This window comes from Rhinichthys klamathensis, unplaced genomic scaffold (assembly GCF_029890125.1).
Source record: "Rhinichthys klamathensis goyatoka isolate OS25496 unplaced genomic scaffold, OSU_Roscu_1.1 h1tg000467l_1, whole genome shotgun sequence".
NCBI classification, from domain to species: domain Eukaryota; kingdom Metazoa; phylum Chordata; class Actinopteri; order Cypriniformes; family Leuciscidae; genus Rhinichthys; species Rhinichthys klamathensis.
In genome coordinates this window covers 215,948-239,194 of record NW_026606956.1, presented here as the reverse complement: position 1 = coordinate 239,194, position 23,247 = coordinate 215,948, and the positions used below count along the sequence as shown (strand labels likewise).

At 37.5% G+C, this 23,247-nt stretch overlaps 1 protein-coding gene across 1 annotated transcript in view; it reads right to left on the bottom strand.

Annotated features, from left to right (window-relative positions):
• Positions 1-23,247, bottom strand: part of nek7 (NIMA-related kinase 7) — a 75,028-nt gene that overhangs the window by 23,467 nt on the left and 28,314 nt on the right. Inside the window, exons 3-7 of the mRNA XM_056236845.1 lie at positions 19,709-19,846; positions 15,843-15,905; positions 10,467-10,577; positions 5,630-5,738; positions 2,863-2,970 (exon numbers count right to left, since the gene is read on the bottom strand). Of these exons, the coding sequence (XP_056092820.1) occupies positions 2,863-2,970; positions 5,630-5,738; positions 10,467-10,577; positions 15,843-15,905; positions 19,709-19,846 (529 nt within the window). The remainder of the gene's footprint in view (positions 1-2,862; positions 2,971-5,629; positions 5,739-10,466; positions 10,578-15,842; positions 15,906-19,708; positions 19,847-23,247) is intronic.

The following is a 23,247-nucleotide window of genomic DNA, read 5'->3' as shown; positions in this document are numbered from 1 at the left end:
CACACACACGTGTGCTGTACCTACCTGGGTGTCTATGCTCGTTTGTACATTCCTACTGTCAATACTAAAACATCCCGAGAGAAGAATTTCAGGCGCTCGGATAAATAAATAAGTAGGTATGGAAGTAGCTAGGTAGATAACTCTACAAAAGACAAGTACAACTGCGGTGGTATGATACACCAATGCATTAACGGTTATAAATCATGTCGGGGTCCTAAAAAAGCCTTGTTAGGGATCCCTAACATGGCAGTCTGTAAATGATATGGTGTGGCACCGGCCCCAGGAGCAGGTGCGAATGGATGATGTGGTCGGTTCCCAGGTGACGCAGGCGCCATTAAGACATGATTAAGGACAGCCCTGATTAAGCCCTTCCCGAGATTGTAGCTCATTCTGAGATGAGGAAGAGAAGCATCCTGTAGAGGGCGCTGTGAGTTCAGGTTTTCAGATGCATGCGTTTCCTGACTCACAGTGATGTTTTCAGTAAAGGTGAATGCTGGAAGTATGCAATGCAAGACATGCTGCGAACTTAAGGTTATTTCTAGACACTTGCAAAACATCTTCAGTGTTTTTTCTAGTTTGTACCAACATCATACTCATCACGCTGACATAAAACATCATTCTATACTCCTACACACACAGATGCATAGTTTACCTATACATAATGCATTTATATGCCATTTATATTCTGTTTCATATAGTAGTTTGTGAATACAAGACAATAGTTCAAATCTATTCTGGTGTGCTAATTGTGTTGTTTACTGTAACCTGTCAGCAATAGCCTAATAATTGTAAATGCAGAATTAAAAGCCCAATAAGCTTAATTAGATCAAAATTATGATAATATTAATACTAAGTACATTTTATAAATAAAATATGAGTTTGACATGACCGACCAAAACTTACTACCATAATGCTAAAGCATATCTATGACATTTGGATCCCTAGATATGGTTTGAGTTCTTTATTATTTTATAATATTTTGTCTAAAATCAAAAATTAGAACTAAAACCAATTGTTTAAGTGTTACAAATCAATATAGGCATCATAGCATTATAATCTACAAGATGAAAAAATAGAAATTCATTGTGAGATATTTTTTAAAGATTATATTTAACAGTAGGGGTGTAACGATATTCAAACCGAACCGAAAAAACACGATACACCACCCATGGTACGTATCGCGATACTCTCATGGCGTACCGAACGCACCCCGACCCCTTCTGCCCCGCCCATCCCTGGCCCATTATGTCACTTATGTCTTATGTCTCGTTGTAGCCTAACCACCACCTTTAACCACCAAATCTCAATAAGCTCCGCGTTTTGTTACCTTCTATATAAGAAACAAAGTGTAATTTTTCAAATGATGCCCATTTTATCACGAAATTCAAACAATAAATGCCGTTTTGACGCTATTTAGCGTGGTGTGTGACAGATCACTGTATAGGCACCTCAGTTTAATCCGCAGAGTGAACGCGATCATCTCTTCCTAATAAACATGAATGAACATCTGAAGGTATGTTGAAAGATACAGTACAGACAACTTACTGAAACGTATTATATCTCGTGTAATCGCTCAGTGTTTCAATGGCGGAAAGACATCAGTAAAACAGCTTGTAAACAATATCCCACGTAGCATTACATTTACCTCAGGCAAGTCATTCAGTATCCACAGCTTGTTTTTTTCTCTTTTGCTAAATATATGCACTATATTAGCCTGTATTAATTATATTTTACTTAACATGTTAGTGATGTCTTGATTATTTAATGTGTTTAAAATATCTGTCATGAAAATTATTATATTTCAACTACGAATTGGAGAAAAACATATAATAATTAAATTTAGGAGTTAATGCAGAAACTGCCTTATGTGGTCTACATGTTTGCATACAATTCGTTATTTGAGAGTTGATTATTATAAAAAAATGAAAATAAATCACAACTGAATTTAGGCTAATAGTTTGGGCTCTGTTGTTAACCTTTAATATTATAGTAATGTGCAAGTAAGGACTCCCTATATAGTTTACTGCAACTGAATTCATTTTAAGACCGAGTTTGTTCAGTAAACCACTGTTTAATAAAAAAAAAAAAAAATTATGTTTAGTTTTCTCTGCCCTACTGTACCGAACCGAACCGTCAAAACCGAGGTACGTACCAAACCATTAGTTTTGTGTACCGTTACACCCCTATAAAACAGTGTCATTAAAATCAATGAATAAATAATTGACTCTCAATACTAGTGTATCCTAAAGCCAAGTGAATCAAAGTGGATTAGACAAGAGAAATTTGATTTAAGATATTTTATACTAAAATGTAGAAAAAGTCTGACCTTGATGGTGAAAAAAAGTCTTTTTTAGCAATACCACTGTCTATAAAGCAGAAGACAAGCTGTTAACAAATTTGTATACTCTTGAAATGAGATTTTAAACAACAGGTCATCTCAAATATACGGCGTGTTAAAACCTGCACCTCCTCGGGCAACTTCGCCAAAAGTTGCTGTGTCACCATAGGGTGCCCTAGCCTAGCATCGTTAGGGATTGAAGATCCTGAACTCATCCAGACATCATGTGTGTGGAGCGCGGACGTGGGGTCAAGGCAACAGGAAAGGCCAAACTGCTCAATGAAATGGATCCAGCCACTGGCACGCTTTGCTCTCAACTGGCCCCAGGGGCCGTCGGAAAGGCGCTTTTTTATAAGACACATGGTTCTGCTCGCAGCCAGCCCTAATGAAACACATCCGGGCCCTACTGAGTAATTAAAGGTCCTTTCCGATGCATTCAAGGTTCAAGGATGCATCCTCATTTTTCCATTTTCCACAAAGGACATAATGAAACAGACAAGGTGGTTGTAGGGAGGAGCACTTACCTAGAGAATGAGCTGCGGTTGTTTTGGAACTGAAGAAGCGTCCCAGGCCCAGATCGCCCAGTTTCACCACCCCAGTGGCTGTGATGAAGACATTAGCGGGTTTAATGTCTGTGGAGGGAGTAAATGTGAGTTTTAATGACTGACCATCATTAATCTGTGGCCTTTTTCACAATTTCTGCACTTTTTTTTGAAGGGGTGGGCAGATATAAATATGGTAAAATGAAGGTTATTGAGCCGGAAGCACTGTACTCTGATTGGAAGTTGAAAAAATTTAAAATATTTTGAGAAACAATTTTATGTTTAGTTTGCTCCCCCCTGCTGTGCTGTACCGAACCGAACTGTGACGTCAAAACCGAGGTACATACCGAACCGTCAGTTTTGTGTACCGTTTACACCCCTATTTGGCTTAAATGACAAGACTCAATTATGTTTTCCTGCTGGTCCAGTCGGGTGAGTAGCTCTGATCTTATGTGACCTGCCACATTTTTAATGGCCTCAAATGGGGGATTTTTTCCCATTCATTTTTCTTATTTTTCATTTTTGCAATGTATTTTCATATTTTCAAGAAAAATGTATATTTGTACTGTTATTTAAATATATAATAAATATAATATATAATAATATAACAATGACCCTGGGTCCATTGACCAATAATATATAAATATTATATAATTATTTGTATTTTTTAAAAATATTTTTTATAAAATACATTACCTTATTACTAATATATATTTTTCCCTTTCTCTTCCATTTTTTGTTCAATTACATTTCTTTTTTCCCCAGAATTTGCAACAAGCTAGAAGTGATACAAATTTAAAGTAAATCAATCAATAAAATTGGATTACATTCTAACGGTTTCAATAATCTCACAGCTAGATAACATGATCTCTTCAAATCAGCAAATCAATGTGCAACGACAAAGTAGAACATTACAAATAAGCAAACATTTAGGCTTTCAATGCCTACAAATGGATGATCAATAATAATAAAACTTTCAGTGGCAACACAGCACTTTTTCCACCAACTCCTTATTTGTGAGTCTTAAACTACAAGTATGAAAACTTAGTGAATGACAAGCATTCAAATTCTGCTAAAAATCTGCAAAACATCAGCAGGAAACCTGTTGATCCTGTTAATGTTAAACAGAATCACACCATTCGGACAGAAGAAACATTTCATTCAGATCCACAAAGCAAACAAAAACGGCCTATATAAATGTTAGGAAAAGTTGAAGAAAGGTTAACGGAAAGGTTACCATTAGCAAGGTATTACGAATCACCCTGGCTCAAATGACTTTCAAAGAGACCAGCTGGGACACGACGGTGCAGGAAGCATGTGCTCGTGTTTGATGTCAGACACCTCTGGACATGAACTTTTCCAACAGTAACATATACATACAGGCCAGGTGCTTAAGAAGAACAAGATCTGAACTGACTGCCAGCGCTGTGAAAAATCCCGCCGCAGGAGTTTACAATCAACAAGGGAAAGGATCTGAATGTAAACCCATGGCCTGCTGTAACCTTTACCGAAAACACACTCACACGAGTCTCGTATGTTACAATACTTCGACAAGTGTTGCATAAATACATGGGAACTCGGGAAGACGGTCTCAGGTCGCTATGGACAGTTGCATCATCTTGCTTGTTTTCAAATGGCAAAAGGATGATGCAATGCGCTCGGCAGTGTGTCTGGTCAAGCTTGTGCATAGCAAAGACCTTACAGTCTCGTCTCAGAGCTGATGAGAAGCAGATGAGCATAATATGCAATAAAACACAAGGATGATGTAGTGTGGTGTCAATGATGTCCCAATTAGTGATACATCATTATGTTCGACTAGTCATCCAACAACTGAATATTTGATTAGTAGTTTATATGCATTTTCTGTAGTTTTCAGTGTCACTCTGTCTAGCAACACAAGGATGCATCTTATGGGAATTCAACCTAAAGAAATCTGTATGATTGGGGTCAGATGAACCTAAAATAAGTCTAATTAAAGAGAGTTCCTTAAAGTAACCATGAAACCGGTCACTCACAAGATCACAGCAATAGCAGATCTCACCCATCCAGCCATCTACTCAATTCCCGATGGACAAAATCAAGTCCCGTCTTACATTTTTTTTTCTTGTTTGAAAAGCTATTTCACTCGGATATACGTCACAGTAGGGAAGGCAAGAGTAGACTTTAATTTGATAAGTCAACTAGTTATTCAGACAACCCATCGACTAGTCAACATAATTTTGCTTCTCCACAAGCGCATTAACATATTTACGTATCAAAATCGATCAAGTTTTTAGCAAATTTATCAAATCAGTCCTTCCTGATTAACATCAGTGTGAGTGTGGCAGTCGGCCAATTATAACGCATTCATTTACATAGATAGTTCTTAAAGGTACAGAAGCAATTATTGTAAGTCTAAAGGTGGGGTCACATTTACTGTTGTTCATCAGAGTTTTGTGGGCAAAAATCAAAAAGTAATTTTAATAGGCATCCACGCAATCAAGAATTTTGCATGAGATCTCAAAGATTTTCCTATGCATATTTCGCAGTGGGTTCAATTGGTCAGTCAAATTTGTGTGCTTCATCATACGTAGCTACACAATTGACAATAGAAATATCTATCTTTTTGGTAGGTGATATTTCATTAACGTCTTTAAAATTATGACACAAAAATAAAAGGTACAGAATGCAATCAAAAGTCACAGAAATTAAGAATATGTGCCCTTAAAAGTCTGTTTCTTTGTGTTCATGTCACTGGATTTGTGTGTACCTCTGTGCATGACGCGGCGGGAGTGCATGTGCTCCAGTGCACTACACAGCTGAACAAAGTACTTCCATACTGTCTTCTCGGGAATCAGTCGTTTTTGTTTCTTGAAATGCTGCAGGCAATAAACAAATAAATAAATAAATAAATATGTTGGCAGCACAGACTTTTCATAGACGCATGCAATCTTCGTTAACCCAGAACATCAACATTTTACTTTATATCTTTAGCAGTCAAACAGCTCAACTGACTATTTGGAGCATACAGTTTTTAAGGATATAAGAGGTCTTAAGATGAAAATGTTCCAAAAGCTCAGCATGGACTCCTGGTAGGTTTAAAGCAGTGACCACGGATGTGAAGGGCTCTGGGTTTGCCTATAATCTGATGCAGGCTCTAGATTGAAACCCCTCAATAAACTTTCCTTCCCTTTTCATTTGAAGTAACAGCAATGGAAAACATCTGAAGTTTGTGAGTACAGCAGGAGGCTCATGGGGAAACAAACATTTGGGGAGACTTTCAAGATGCACACATGCTTAGGATGATTACGGCATACAAGCACTGAAAAACATCTCAATGAATCTGACAGAGGGCAATTAGATAATGTCAGCATAATCTTTACATTATGGATGCACAATATATTTTGAACATTTGTTTGCTGATATTTCTGATTTTATCGGTCGATACTGAATATTAATTAGTCCATATTGTATGTTTAACTAAGGATGCTCAAGATGAGTTTGCTGTAGTCTAGCACTACCTTAAAGAGACAGTAGTTAAACTTAAAGTTTATGGTATATGCCTTTAAGAGGACTATTTTTTGAAAGGAGTCTTTTACTCTCACCAAGGCTGCATTTATTTGATCAAAAATACAGTAAAAACAGTATTATTGTGAAATATATATTACAATTTAAAATAACTTTCTGTTTTAATATTGTTTTTAAATGTCATTTATTTCTGTGATGGCAAAGCTGTATTTTCAGCATCATTACTCCAGTCTTCAGTGTCACATGATCCTTCAGAAATCATTCTAATATGATGCTTTGACGGTCAAGACACAGGGATACATTTTTTTCAGGATTCTTTGATGAATAGAAAGTTCAAAAGAACAGCATTTATTTTATATAAAAATCTTTTGTAACATGTCTACAGTTTTGGTAACAATGTCTTTACATTTTGTAACCAAGTCGCTACTGTCACAGCATACGGTATTATGTACTGAAAATGAATCATGAACTGAACATGCAATATAAATTAAATTATATATATAAAAAAAAAAATTTAAAAAAAAAAATTCTAGCTTCATTCATTCTATTTTGAGCAACACTTGAAAGTGGGTAAGTTTCATAAAAAAACAACATTTTAAACAAAAAGCTGAGAAAACCGTGTTTTTGTCGATTTGGTAGATAGATTTAGTAGATTGAGTCAATCAACACCCCCAAAGTTTGGACAGTCTTACCTTTTCATGGGTTCGACAGTTTATTCAGTAATGTAAGGCAATTTTGATTTATGTTCCGTTTAATGTTTGATGATCACATTAGCTTACATGTGCATAAGCAGTGCTTCTATCACTTGTTTCTGCATCTTCATTGCCTGTGTTTTGATCCAGAGATTCTGTACTCTTTTAGTAGATGTGTAATAGCGCCCCCTACCGTATAAGAGTGAAAACATGGATTGCCAGAAAATTGTGTCAATGGCGTAGTTAAATTCACTAAAGGCATATGAAACTATTCGTTTTAGTTTCAGCACTGATATTTTGACTTGATTTTCAATCTAGTTTTATATTTTTAGAACAACTCTAATGAATTTGTGAACAGAAGCAACCGATTCATTAAAAAGTACAAACTCAAACAAACTATTTGCTCATAGATTGGATGCAACATCCAATGCAAGGGTTTTAAAATGTTGTAATTCCCTGATGATTTTAAATGACTGCTTAAAAAGTAACAAAATGAGATTTTACAAAAGAATCAATCTAGGGCTGCACAATTAATCAATTTTCTAATCGCAATTACTATTACAGATGCCATGATTACGTAATGGTTCAAAGCGGCGATTACCAAAAAAAAAATTCCACTTACATTATTCTGCGTGCTTAAAGCCTGGAACACACCAAGCCGACGCCGACGAACTAGCGCCGATGAAAGCCAACTGTGTTGTCGCCTCTCGTTGGCTCTCGTCGGGGTAAAAAGCTGCACTTGAACACACCGAGAGAACTACAGCCGACTGTCAGCTAGAATGCGCGTTCTGCGCCTGCGTGTAAATGAGACAGCTGTCTATTTCTGCAGATATATTCTCTATATTCGTCATTCAAAAAGGGGAAACCGACGCTGCCGGCTGCAGATACACAAACCATAAACAAAGCAGTGCGTGCTTACCGTTTTAAATATCAATCCTGCTAAACACTTTCTTTATTCCACTCCGCTCGTGTTAATATTTAAATATTCGCCAAGGAACACCCAGGTAAGATGACGTAACATAAGAACAGCCTTATATCTGTAGAGTTTTGACTTCTTTGCTCGCTGTTTTGCTATTATTCTCGTGCATGACTCTTTCACTAAGCTGAACAGCCAATCAGAGTTCCCTCTTTCACCGACGGCCCGACGCCGATTCAACATGTCGAATCGGCCGAAACAAAGCCGACGAGGACCAATTTCAGCCGACGGCACGGAACCGTGCGGAACACACCGAGGAAACTCAGTCGGCCGACGCACAAAAACTGCCCGACGGCCGACCGTCGGCTTGGTGTGTTCCAGGCTTAAGAGGTGCGTTTAGAGCATGTTACGTTGTGAGAGGCGAATCACGAATACTTCAGAGAAACCAGCACTTAAGTGTACGCTGATTGGTCGAACACACGCGAAACACCAGCACCCGCCATTTTTAAAAAGCTGTGTAAACACACAAGATTAGAGCCTATACATTTACTCCACAAACTAACTCTTCGAACATGCAAAACAGTGATAGATGGAGCTCTCAACATATACACTAAGGAGAAAATCCAACATCACTTTGAAGGGACCAAGCGAAACATTATTATGGTATTTCTGCTCATATTATGATATTTTCTCATATACTGTCTACTTTGTATAACAGCTCTATCTAATAACGTATTAAACAAGACTGTTAAACAGATCATCAACTAATGAAGATGGAGAATAGGAGCGCTGCTGACTCAGGCCATATAAAAATATGGCATGCAATTGCTTATATGTCAATGGTATAAAGCTATTCAAAACATCATTCAATCCAAATTGTGATAATCGTAATTAATAAAATCACAATTACAATTTCGAGGAAATAATCGACAGTTATGATTTTTGTCATAATCGTGCAGCCCTAAATCAATCCGACTCCAACTCTGGACTTTTTTTTAAATCAAACTGAATATTTAATCTCTTAAACACAGATTTCAAGGGTGTTTGGTATTGGTTTGACCAATTCCACATCAAAGTGCAACGTTTGTTTTAATAAAAAAAGTTTAGTTTTAACAAAACCAATAGCTATTAATCCTCCTAAAATGGTGATACAGCATCAAATAATATGCCTTTAGAATTCTGCAAAGATTCAAAGCTTTTAGTACGGTGTCATCCAGTGCGGTCGGTTTAATCTGGATGAGGTCTGCGAGTGCATGACCTTGCTTCAAAGCAGAAACCAATATGACGTTATGCTATTAATTAAGACAGAATGAAGCTTGCTTAGCCAAAATGGCTCGGTAATTATGACCTTTTCACATGCAGTCTCAATAATTGAGACACCCGCAATGAAGTAAACCTGCTTGTCGAGGCAGTTAAAAGGGGTCGGGAATTGATTAACGAAACAAAACAGAGGTTATTTTAGCGCGACATATTACTTCATTGTGCGAATGCTCACTCCGCCTATTTTGAGCCTCGTCCGCACTTGTACCGCTTCACAGAAATGATCAGAAAGGCGGTGAGCGAGCGGGCTCGAGCCCCAGAAAACCTTGGCCCACATCCAAACAAAGCCGGTGGATCTATTCTTCCCCTGCCTTTCTATTTGCATATCAGAGGGCTGTTTGATGTCAATGAGGGAGAGCGGCAGCCCCCTCTGTGCCTTTAAAAAGCAAACACGGCACATGCAATATTCTGTAAGTGCATGCAAATGAAGGGGCCATTTGATTTCATTTGAATTCCGAGATGGACAGAGAGCATTGAGGAGGGGGCTGAGATGAAAAAAAAATCAAAAAGAATAAAAAAACAAGTAAAATTTATGCATTCGGACCCTCTGTTTTACATATGGCTCAATGTTCGGTCGTACAATGCTGGGGGGATTAGCCCTGCTATACACCTTTGGAGTGACATTGTTTAATAGAAAAAATAAAATTAATTAAAGCGCTGCTGAGCAGACGGGCTGAGAAATCCAGCGGCGCAGTGGAGCAGACCGAAGAAGCTGACGGTCAGGATATTTGCACAAGCGTGCGTTATGATGCATATGTCGAAGGCGTCTTCATACTAATCCGTCCTGTTCCTCATTTACCGACGCAATCCTTCTGCAAACGCTTTGTTTGCGCCGGGAATGATTTATGCGGGTGGAGATTTGGCAGCGAAGGGTTTTACATGCAGACCATTAAATGTGGAGCATCAGGTTGTAGATGTGAGTTGCAAGGGTTGTCAGGAGGAAACGGGAAGGCTGAGTGTATTGAACGTGAGGAAGCTACATGATTCTAATAAACAATACGATTCTTGTAACAGAACCAAAGGGATCCCAAAAACGTGGTCGTAGTGCAGATCATTTTACCTTCTTTCAGCCGTCTAGCAGCCGGGGTGGTGGGAATACTCTGAGGGGTGGGGGGGGGGGAAACTGCTGACAAATCGGCATGTGTCCTTACCTTTATCATTTGTGAGAGGTCCCCAGCGTCTGCGAGTTCCAGTACTATATTTAGCTCGTTCTCTTCAATGAATGACGCGTGGTATTTAATTACATTGGGGTGGTTCAATTGCTGTGGAGAGAAGGGACAGAGGAAAAAGACAGTGTGTCAGTGACTGTTTAAATATTAACAAGACTCTGTGGGTCAGGAAAGCCTGCAAACATGAAGGCGGCAGAAACCACAGCAGATGCTTGTATGAAGGTAAAAGTGACATTATCTTCTAGCGTTTTAGGTACACTGGTGTCTTCCAAACCAAAGAACTTGAATGGAACGCAAATAACAATAGTGCAACAACCAGAAATATAAAAAATTATGTCAGTCCAATAATCTGTGCATGCATATTTATAAACAAATATTAGTGTGAGTGAGATGTGTACATAAAATGTATACAATGGTTAAAGTTTAATATAATTATACTAGGGGTGACCCCGAATAGTCGAAGATTCGATGCTTTGATAGGAGGAGCCTGATTCGACTACCAATCTCACGGTCGAATCTTCGCAGTGTTAGGCTATTAAACGAGGATTATGTCATTTTGGCTATATGAGTGTGCTCAATGTCTGATTTCACATAGAACTACTGGTTTTCTGTCAATACGTTAATATACAGCCTATTATGATAATGCTGTCAATAAAAATGTGCAAAGAAAGAAGCTTTTAATAAATATTTTTTAACGTGCGTGCAGCGTGAATAAATCCAAACACCCCGTGACAGATTTAAGTTTCACTTTCGATCCGTGACCGACAGAGGAGCGTCTTGTCGGCAGGGATTTAAATCTTTAAAAATGTCTGGGATAAGAAAATCTAAAGATGCACACCATCAGAAAGGATATTCTCCAAGGCTGGATTTAGCATCAGGAAAATCATGATCGCACTTCTGCCGGCCAACGTTAACAGGTTGGTTTTCCTCGGGACGTTGTAAAACACTTAACGTGAAAAAAGCTTTTAAAACGCTTAAATGGCACTTTTACGAGCTTAATGTATGTACACAGTAGGCTACACACCTTAAGAAACCATTCTATGTGCAGAGAAGCAGATGAACCCAGAATATGAACGCAACGCGTTTCTCCTATAGAAAGTCACGTTAAGCTTTTTCTTTAACGGTTTTCTATATGGGAGGAAAATGCTTAACGTAGCCTATAATGAAACGCGTTGCGTTCATATTCTGGGCTCATCTGCTTTTCTGTAGGCTATATAGTATGCTTTATTAATAAGGTGTGTACAGAATTTGATCTTTTAATATAACAGTTTTAGGACAAAGCCGTTAAGCGTTTTCACGTTAAGCGTTTTAGAATGTATTATATCCGCGCACACAATTTGAAAAGACTCAAACGGACACAGGCCGAGTGAAAGACTGGATTTTGTTTCTCGATCAGGTATGGGTACAAGTGATTTCAAAACATTTCAGCCGGTTCTAATTAGATTTTTGGATACTGTGAACACGTTTAGCTAAAAAGACTGCCGCTCCAGTTTTGCGTTTATTGTTGTTTCTGCAGTTAAAAAGACAAAGTTGACAATCCTGGCCATACTTTCGTTATTTTAATAATTTCTTTATTTTTATTTTATTAATTGATCACTCAGGGTGATCTAATTTAACTATTTGTGACTTGTGTTTTGAATATTTGTTCCCCTGCACTTTAGGCATTTTGCACACATTTGTTCTGCTTCTTGTGACTTGATTCTGACTTATTTCGTTTTGTATTTTTATTTATTATAAATGTATATTGTGTTCTTAATTGTTGATTATTTTTCAGTGCATCGATGTTGCGCTGTAGGCCTACTTAGAGCACGCTCGTACAGGCAATTCAGCCGATTTAATTTGATTTGCATGTGAAATGCAAATCCTATCTGCAGTGTGGCCTTGCTGCAGTTATTTATGTTATTTCTTGGTTTTATTGATCCAAAATGTTTTTATACATTTTCTTCTATATCTTTGTGTGATGTTCTGTACATCGCGGCTTTAAAATGTTAAAGCCCCACCCCCTCCCCAACACCACACACATGATTCGACTATTAGTCGACTATAGGCAGGACTTGACGAATCTGATTCGACCATGAAAATCCTTAGTCGGGGACATCCCTAAATTATACATACACAATATTATTAAGATTATGTGTGTGTATGAATATATATATAAAAAAAATACACAGTAATAATATAAATATACTGAGAGAGAGAGAGAGAGAGAGAGAGAGAGAGAGAGAGAGAGAGAGAGAGAGAGAGAGAGAGAGAGAGAGAGAGAGAGAGAGAGAGAGAGAGAGAGAGAGAGAGAGAGAGAGAGAGAGAGACTTTTTTAAAAGTATAATAAAGTACAATAAAATGATTTAGGTAATATTATATTAAATATTTTACATGTACATCCATACATATTATTATTATTATTGATTGTATTATTACTATGCATAAACTTTGTAACTAGACATTTACATCGTTTTAAGATTTATTTGAAGATAATGTGAGTTGCCTTAAGTTCTGAATGGTTGCTTAACTATTGCTTCTGGGTAGTCCAAAGTAAAAAAGCCCACCCTCAAGTCTCTACATATGGCTCTGGTCCCTGCCTTAATGCTAGTCTAAGGGATTTTTCCAGCATTTTGTCATCAACCAGGTGAAAATGTATATATCAGACATATTAGCACACCTCAAGCTACATGCTATAAGGTATCATTCACTTCCAAAGTTTAATACTAAGGGCGATGGGTTTGTTCACATCCTTTAAGTATGAGCTATAGTAAAACTGATGCTTGCCTTAGCAAACAAGGCAAATAAACAGAAGAAAACAAACGTATTGAATCCTATGGCTGATGTTAACATTAGAGGCCAGACAGCAGCAGTGCATGGCAGAACGCCATGATCCCCCCCCAGCCCAAGCCTTCAGCTTTTCCTTGTTTCCTGTTGGTTGGTCAATGAGTAGAAGAGTTGCGATCGGTTCGTAGCGCTGAAGATGACTGGGGGTGGAAAATAAAAGGAAACAAGTGTATCAATGAGAAGCGAGACAGGCAAAGGCCCTCGCGAACGGGAGGGTGTCGGGCCCCCGCAACACGCTGTGACACAGCAGAGGGGGTTATTAAAGAAATGTTCATGCCCCGCGCTGATATAGGGGAGGACGTGTGCGCCTCTGTCGCCATCCTGTGACTTTCGTTAGATGTATTTTTGGATCACACAGCTGCAGCGAGTGCAGCCGGCGGTGTCATCCCCATTCTTGCTTCCCCTTAGCTGGCACATCCAATGTGGCGGACATGAAACGCAGCACGATGTTGACTTTAATCAGGTTAAACGCTTTAATTTCACTCTCGTTTTCCACTGGGAACAATATTAAGCCAACCCTCTGTTTACGACGAGGCAGATTACAGTGACAATTATATTATGCCAACTCACACTTGCGGGTTCTGCGAGCCGTTTCGCAATCCCAGTGATTCCTCATGAGTCAGAATGTTAATATAATTGAGGGTTTGTGCTTCAAATTGATTACCGTATTGATCCATTACAGGAAACCAAGTGAGGGTGGTTACGAAATGGGAAACGGTACAAGCATGTCAGAATCGTTTGCGATTTCTGTCGGGAAAAAAAATAAAATTGTAGAAAGCAAAACAATTTCCACATAACAGCGTAATTTTGTTTACAATGTGAAACGGGAGGGTCTAAAAAGTGACAGAAAAACAAATAGACAGATACATCTGGGAGGGGCTGCTCACGCCGGTCTCCCTCATTATTTTGATTTGCGACTCTTTCGTATTTTCCCCCAGCTTTGTCCACTGAGGTAGAAGGCACGAGTCTGTGTTCCACGCAAACGGCTTATTAGCGGCTTGAGGTGAGCTGGTTATAACGACTGAATTCATTAGCAGTGGAGTAGAAATGATTGTGTAAAGGAGACAAAAAAAGGGGCGAATGAGAGACAGGAAGAGGAGGAGGAACATGTTAGGAAGACCAGGAACGAGGCCAGTGTTGCGGCAGCCTCTGACCCCAGCGCATTCGGTTGGCAAAGTGTTGCTAAGGAGCGTAACGGTGACCTCTGTCAACCTTCGCCAGCTACATGACCTCTTCACCCGCCACCTCCCGTAGGAATGGAGGCATCTCAGGGGGCCTGAAAGTGCCAACTTGCTTCTTTCTACCCTGTTCTTTCATATTGATTTTATCGCTGGAGGTTGCCAGGTCACTGTACTTTCAGTTGCCACAAAAATCATTCAAAAATCAATGATATTCCAAGTATGTGGGTAAAGACAAACCCTTTATGCTCATTTGAGGCATCAAATTCTTTCAACTTTGTAGTTGGACTCCCACATCACAGTCAACACAATTCGTCAACTCTCGTAGAAAAGTAATGACTACGGGTCACTTTGTGCGAACGGCCCTTTTGTCTGATTATTACTATACAAAAGAGCGAGAATATAAAAAAGCAGCAGGGCGAAAAAGGAAGCTATTATGCTGTCTCGAGGAAGATGCGTACAGACGGAGATAGAGCAAGAACTGGCAATGGACGGCAATCGGAGCTGAAGCAATTAATATGACAACACAGAGAATTGTGTGTGTGTGTGTGTGAAGGGAAGGCTTATCCGACAACTGCTACAAAAACACAACAGAGAAGAGAGAAGCCAGACACCTCAGATCAGCTAGACATCAGCTCTTATTGGTGTTGTCACTAACTTTCGTTAGTGCTTATGCTACCGTGAGCTGTAGCCTGTTTAAGGTGGTTTGATGAACGACAAACGATTTACAAAGAAAAAAGAGATTAAGAAACATCAAAAGATTCATGGGAGAATGTGCTAAATTTCCTTTATGTTGCAGTGTTACCTTCATCCTCAATGTAACTAGTGATTGATAAATACATTTTCTTTTTTTTATTGAAATATTTTGGTAATTAATATATAAATGTAAAATAATTTAAATTAAATACCATTTAATTTTATCATATCCATGGCTTTATGGCCAATCAAAATGTTATCAGGGCATTTAAAAATCTTAAATAAATAAATAAATAAAATAGATAAAAGTGAAAAATTGCTAGTCAGAAAAATAAAATAAAAAATGCCCCGCAGAACAAGATAAAATCTGTATTTTGTGGCACTGCAAAGAAAAAAAAGAAAAAGTGTCAATCTTGGCCTGGAGGAACGACACAAAGAGGACCGTGTTTTGCACTTGCCTAAACAGAAAGAGAGAGGAGAACGAGGAAGAGGGAGAGACGGATAGAAAGAGCTGAAGGTCTAATCCAGATCAATTGTTTTCTGTGTCTGAATCTCTCTCTCTTCCCGTGTTTCTCTGGTATCGGGTCTCGGCAGAGGCACCTTTAGAGATCCTAATAGCGGCACATGGTGTCGGTCTCTCTTTTCTCTGGTTTCTTACCTTCAGGAGATCTATTTCTTTGATGCAATCTTGCCGAGCTTTGGCATCCATCAAGTCGAATATCTATCAAAAGATCAAACGGGAGAGAGAAAGAGGAAGGAGAAAGTGTTATGGCATAAAGATGGAAAAAGAAAAAAAACAAGTAAAAAAAAAATTGTTACTGGTACAGGGTGGTAGGGCAAGGAGGAGGGGGTACGTCACACTGAAACCCAGGACCCCCAAACTTCTGCCCCACCACATCTACACACCTCCTGCCTCAAGCATACCCGTTTTCATATATTCACCTGTGTTTATGGTCTAGAGAACTATTTAGAAGATGGGAGTTCATTTTTAGTTCATCCAATTTTTATTACATGTTTCTCAGTTACAGCACTTGGCAGTCAAATATTTTTGTATAATAACCACTATACAGCTTATTTGTGATTGTTTCATGGCTGTCATATCACTTCACATTTTCTTTATTCTTGAAACTCAAATTAAAAGATAAATCAATATTGATTTATTTATCTAACTTTTAATTCATTAGTATTAATGAATGTTTTTATCTTTTAAGCAAATGTATTCATGAGTATTAATTACTATATTTGTCGATTTATGCATTTACCCATATTCATTTATTTATCTTTAAATTTTTCCTTATTTTCTTACCACTAAAATAATGCATCTATTTATATTTTATTTATTGATTTGTATTAACTAATTTATTTATTAGTATTAATTCATATATCTTTTTATTCGTATTTAATTCTCGTAATTTATATTTATTTAAATTACCTACTAATGTATTTATCTTTAAATATTTGTATTAAATCATTTATTAGTATTAACTTTTGTTTATTTACTATTAATTAATATATTAAATATTTTGTTTTTATTGATTTAAATTAAAAAAAATTAAAACACCATCCTAATAACACAATTTATTTTGCGATAATAATAACCAGCTCGCTGTACATCATCTCTTATCATTTCTGTTCACACAGAAAGCATTTTTCCATTCCAATGCCCTACTTTTCCATTGTTTTTCTATGTAAAGTGTGACCGTTGCGCTCGCGTCTTTTGCAGCATCTCGCACATGAGCGCCGCCACTCATCAATGTCAATTCCAAAACAGTGGACCAATCAGAAGATACCGGAGACAGGGCAAGCGTTTGTTTCAAGTAGTTTTATTTCTGTTATTTCCGTTATTGCATCACGTCTCAAAAAGACATCTCGATCTGCGCTTTTTTTTTTTAAACCATTCCTGAGCGTTTTAGACGCAAAGATGCGTTCTGTGTGAACGGCCCCTAACTTATTCGAAAACAGCACAAACAATCTTGTTTTACAAAATCAAAAGCTGATAATCCTGACAGTATGTTAGATGTATCTGTTAAAACACTGTTTTGATCATGTCTGTCCTGATTATGATAAAGCACACAGTGTAAACAGCAAACAGAAATGTTAACATCAAGGCCAAAAGTCTAAAGTCAAACAAAAAAACTTTCAAGCTTAAAGAGAGTAAAAACTAGTCCTGGAGAAAATATTACATTCTTCATTCATGCAATCAGGGTTGCACAATATTTGCATCAGGAAACATCACGTATATTCATTATCCTAATCACAAAACGTGGAAATGTTGCCCGTAGTGGACCTTCCACCCTGAACCACATTCAAAAATCATAGTGAAGTTCATTGAAGTTTGCATTGCAATATGTAAGAAATATTACGTTTCTGCAGCTCTAAATGTGTTTTAAAGAAAGCTTGAATTTTTAAGTCAATATACATCTACTATAAGAACACAACAAGTGGCAGTATTGCATGGATGAACTGCATTATGGGATATATTCGCCAAGTTAAGTGTGTTACTACCTGTCATTTTATAAATGGCATATATACAAAAATACCAATTCTTTCTCAGCTCATCATTAGCATTAATAAAGTCAGTGGTAGTGAGGGAGACGACCACTGTGTGTGTGTGTTAGGAAAGCAGAAGCGATGGTATCCGGGCACCGCTCTTTTTAATCTAGAGGTTGCCAATTATTTCTTCCAGCACGTCTGCTTTGCACATCCACAGGAAACAGTGTTTTGAGCTGGCTGTGTCTGTGAATGTGTTTATGGCAAGAAAAGAAACACATTCAATCGTGATTATCAGCGTAAGAGCCAATCAGATGCCTGCTTCAGTTCAAATGAAATTTGAGCAAATGTACTGAAGGCTGTTTTTATGCAAGGGGTGTTTTGGTGCTTTCCAATCGTTCAATCCAATACTGTTTTTAGCTCATTTGTTTTTGTTGTGCAAAATTAACGACTCAATGTTAAAAAAAATACTGATTCGCTAAGCCAATGGCTTTGGATTAAAGTCGTTTTTTTTTTTTGAATTACGCATTGTAAAAAAAGTACATTTTAAGTATTTGTATTTCACTTCAGAAGAACAAATCTTGTTCATCAAGATACATGGACTACAATCAACTCTGGAAGGTTTAGATTAACGCTTCATTTACTATGACTGGACGGCACACCTATTATTTTAATAGATTTATTTGCAATGATTTTGTTGCATACACTTAACCCTCTGGTGCTGTTTGGTCATTTTTCACCTAAATATTTTGGGGGTTTTGGGATGGTATGAATCTTGGTAAAGGTTTTGGAACTTGCTGTGTGAACAAAACAAAAAAATCATGGACATGATTCAAAAAGGTTAAATGGTCCTAAAAAAAAGTCACACCTGTACTGTTGGCGGGCAAAAATGACAGCATTGGAAATGAATGGGAGACGAATTTCATCTAGTGAAAACCTTTGGTACTGCGCCCAAACAAATTCTTATTGAAAGCTAATTTTTTTGAGATATCAACCTCAAATTTGGAACACAGCTTGTTTAGATTTATGGCTTTGATTTTATCAGTTTTAAAATAAAATGTGTTTTGGAAAATATATATTTCGTTTAAAAGTTAAAAATGGTATTCGTTTCGGTATATCGTTTTTTAAAATTTCACTTCATCAATAAACTGCCAATTATAGTCTTTAAAAAGAGACCAAACTGAAGTCAGTGCTGCAAAGCATTCAAGATTTGTGACCGCTAAAGTAGGACATTTTATTTTCAAGTCTATGCTCAAAAAGTGAATAAATGGATTATAACTACTACATAAATATAATTTAGTACCATGAAATCTAAAAATACAAAAAAATAAAAAAACATTATTGAACTAAAATATAGTACAATAATTTCCTTGAATTTAAAATAAAATAAAATACATAAATCAGTCATTTTTGACCGACATGTGAATAGTACCGGAGGGTTAAACAACATTGTTAAATGTCGCAACAGAATATTGACAATATAGTTTTTCGCAAGACTTATTTACACTTAGCATTGTTAATATTACAAATGAATAATGTTATATGTATGTAATTAACAAAATTGGTACAAGTCAATATAATGTAAACATTTAATCCCAATATTAATATTTAATAATGTAAACTTAAATAAAATAGAACATTTCAATACGTTAAATCTCTTAAGGGACATTTTAAGGTTATTTCAAGCCATATCAGAGCAATATTAAGAGATGCTGTAAAATGGATAAAACATATATATATATATATTAAATATAACATAAAAATGCATTTTGCTAAAAATACCTAATATATTTAGCTATAATGCCAGGCCTATAATTAACCAACTTAAAACAAACACTAAAAACCTAATTGCTAACATTAAGCGAAGTAGAATATGGTCATGCAGAATAAGGCATTAATATGTGCTTTATGAGTACTGGTAAACAGGAAATATCCTAGTAAAATTATGCATGTTAATAAGCAACTAGAATAGTGAGAATTGGACTCTTTTTTTTGAGGGCATAAAGACATTACATGACAAAAGGAAGTTCTTACCTGCACTTTTTTCAAAGCTACTGGAGTATGGTCTTGTGTGTACGTAGCTCGATAAACCTCGCTGAACTGTCCCCTTCCGATCTTCTTTATAATGGCAAAATTGGCTAAATTGTTATAGCCCATATCCTGTTGGATTTTCTGGAAATGAAGCACAAGATAATAAGTACATTTCAAGAAAGAGAAATGAACATCAAATGAACATCAGACAGCTTTTGTTTTGCGCTTTTCCAATCGTCTTGACAAAACAAACATGTCCCCACAGATCGGCCATTGCTAGCCAAACTCTGTGATTGTTTTTGTTTATATGCCAAGAGATGTAAGAAAACTCTCGAGGGCACCGGGGATAGGTGTCATTAGGGCGATATGTCAGGGCAAGAGAGTGTGGGAACGAATCAACATTAACCATTCACGTTGAATCCAAAACGCCGTATGAATCTTTGCCGTATACTGTCTAGACAAATCAGGCGAGTGGTGACATCCCTACTTCTGAAGTGACTTATGCTGGACCAGTTAGTGACAAACCGCCCCGAGTGCTCTTCCCAAGAATTCGTGCGGCGCCTTGACACTTGTGCTCTAAAATTAAAAATCTAAACAAAACCCAGAGTTAGCCCCTCGGAGATGGCGTGAGCAAATAAATAAATAAATAAATTAACACTCTGACCTTTAGAGGCTTTTCGAGTGTAAACTTTAATCCCGCAAACGTTCTGGCTACTGGAGGTGACAGATAGTGGAACGCAATGTCATGTCATGGCGAACTACCCAAAGTTGGCCATAAGATGGCCTTGAAGGCAAATTATATTGTGAAGATGGAAACGGTAGGGGAAGGATGACACAATTGTAGTCTTGTAAACCAATGAAAATCTCTTTATATTTATAGTCTTGGCATACATTTTCATATTATGGTTCCAAGTTAAGCTTAAGCTTCACACAACTCTATGAAATGTTCATCCATTACGATATTCAGTCATGCCAACAAATGACAGCTCAATGTGAACAGCATCAGTGTCTTTCTTACAATACAAGAATACTTGGACGATCTGTCAAATCCATCAACATTATTGTGTAAAACTGTCTGATATATATAACAGGTTGAACTGAAATAAATGAGTTGGAGGAAGCACTGCAACTTGACTAGATGCCGGAGGGGTGGATGTAGATCAAGGGGCGACCAATTTAAGAATTTCATTGTTTTCTAACTTGACAGCTTTAAGGGGGGGGGAAAAAGGTGTGAGCCAAAGAATTGCCCCATCCAATTAACACACTGAGGTAGCTTGTTTTTCCATGTGACAACACGCTCTCAGCCCCTTCTTCCAGGGACACATCTGGTGCAGCTCTTCTGCCACCACAGCGAAGAGAGAAAGCTGGATCTGACTAAATGTAACAATATCAAGCTAATATAAGACACCAGGTTTCTTGGCAACATTTAGTTATTTTGTGTCAAATCCAGAGAGCTTAAATGAAAAAAGAAAAAGATTATTTAAACAATAGCAAAACAAAACAAAAGCAGTTGCAAAATTCATGTTTTTCTAGAGGGGAAAAAACGGGGTGATCTAACGGACATAAAATAAGTTAAAGTACTAAAAAATAAAATGGAAATAATTGAAGCTAAATAGAAATGTAAAAAAAAAAAAACTATAAAAATGAAAAAAAGCTAAATGATAAACAAACTGAAAAAATTCAATAAATGGTCATTCAAAATAATAAATAAGATATTATATAAACAACGCTAAAATAGCACTGATTAGTTAAAATTATTTTAATTAAATTAAAATAAATTAATTCTTACATATTAATATCTGCTTGACTGCTTTTATTTAAAACTTTTTCACCCAAATAAAAACCATGTGGTTCAATCAGGTGTGGTCCAAATGAACGTGCAGAAAAATGCATCAACAAAAAATAAATAAAAACAAAAACAAAACAGGGAATGACATCACAGAGAACCCCTGCAGACCCTCGTGACTGTGGCGGTAAAAGAGTAGAGTCGCTTAAAATATCAGATGAATTGTGATGTGGCTAGGTTATTTTAAGTTGTGCCACTCACGAAAAATGCAATTTCTAAAAAACTAAAAAAAAAAATATTACCCACATACACACATATATATATATATATATATATATATATATATATATATATATATATATATATATATATATATATATATATATAAATACATATACACACACACATTGTTTACCTTAAATTATTTATTAAAAAATTTTTTTTTACTTAGTTACACCACATGAACTTTTCATGAAAGTAGTATAATTTTCAAAACCATATGAATCCAACATGAATACACAGAGCACACAACTTGACATGTTTGTTTTTTTATGTAGATTTTCCAATTCTTTATTCTAGACACTCTTATACGTCATTGCCCCATAGATGATGCATACATATCGTGTTGATTTGGTCAGCAGCGGATGGTCCACAGAGGGGCAAGGCATTGCTTTCACTCCCCACATGGTCGCTTGACAAATGTTAGCATGAGCCTCTAAAGCGGCATGACAAGCGCATGCTGAGAGCAAAGTCGAGCTAATGTGTTCTGGCATGCGGCTCGCTAATCACACATTTACATATGCAATGACCTACATTTGCATGTCAGCTCGCGCACTGTCCGGCCTGATTAACGATGGGCACCTCCCAGCGCCGAGGAGGCCGGCATAGCGGCGAGAGGAGGCCAGAGGGTGGCGGCTTTTTTGGCAGCCGAAGGGACGCACTGCCAGCCAGGATTAGGCCTGACGCGGCCTGAGCTCCAGACACTTCATTAGAGGTAATCTGTTTAGCAGTGGGCAGTGTATGTAAACTTCACAGGCCATTTGCGGCACCTTTCTGCCCCCTGGCCTCGCCTTCAAAGGGCAGCAGGGGCGCCCTGACTGACAGCTTGTCTCATCCGTGGCTTTGCGCTGTCACACAATTTAGAGCACTGAGCTGACAAGAGATGAACCGCAGCAGCCGAGGATCTCCACGACCGCCGGGGTCACTCGACAGCGGCGTGACGCGGTTTGTACAGATTGCAGCTTGCAGGAGGGGCGAGAGCTCAAAGGGCTTGTTGCTGCTCTGCAGGAAGTGGAGAAAACAAAAATAACACACGGAGGTGGGAGGAAAGGGGCCAAGGATGCCTTGAATTGGGATGCTGAACAACTTTTATGCAACGCTTTCCACTAGGATAGTCACATTAGATGGAAATGAAATGTCAGCGAAATTTTGCAGAAAAAAAAGGCCAGTCTATTGTCAATAGCGTAGCAATGTATAAAGCATAACTCACACTGAAGTCACTGTCAAAGCAAACTGCTTTCTCTCTCAGCACGGAAATTCACGTGACCAACTTGAACATGAGTGAAATCTGCGAAGGGAACTTTTCCATCCTCACACAAAACTCCCAAAATCGAGCTGATTCCTATTGAAATGACTGGATTACACTCACAACATTTAGCTAAACAACAGTAAACAGTATCACACCTTTCACTTCAAGGATGATGACTATACCGATAACAATAACTATAAAGTTAACGAATCATTCTAATTTAATGAG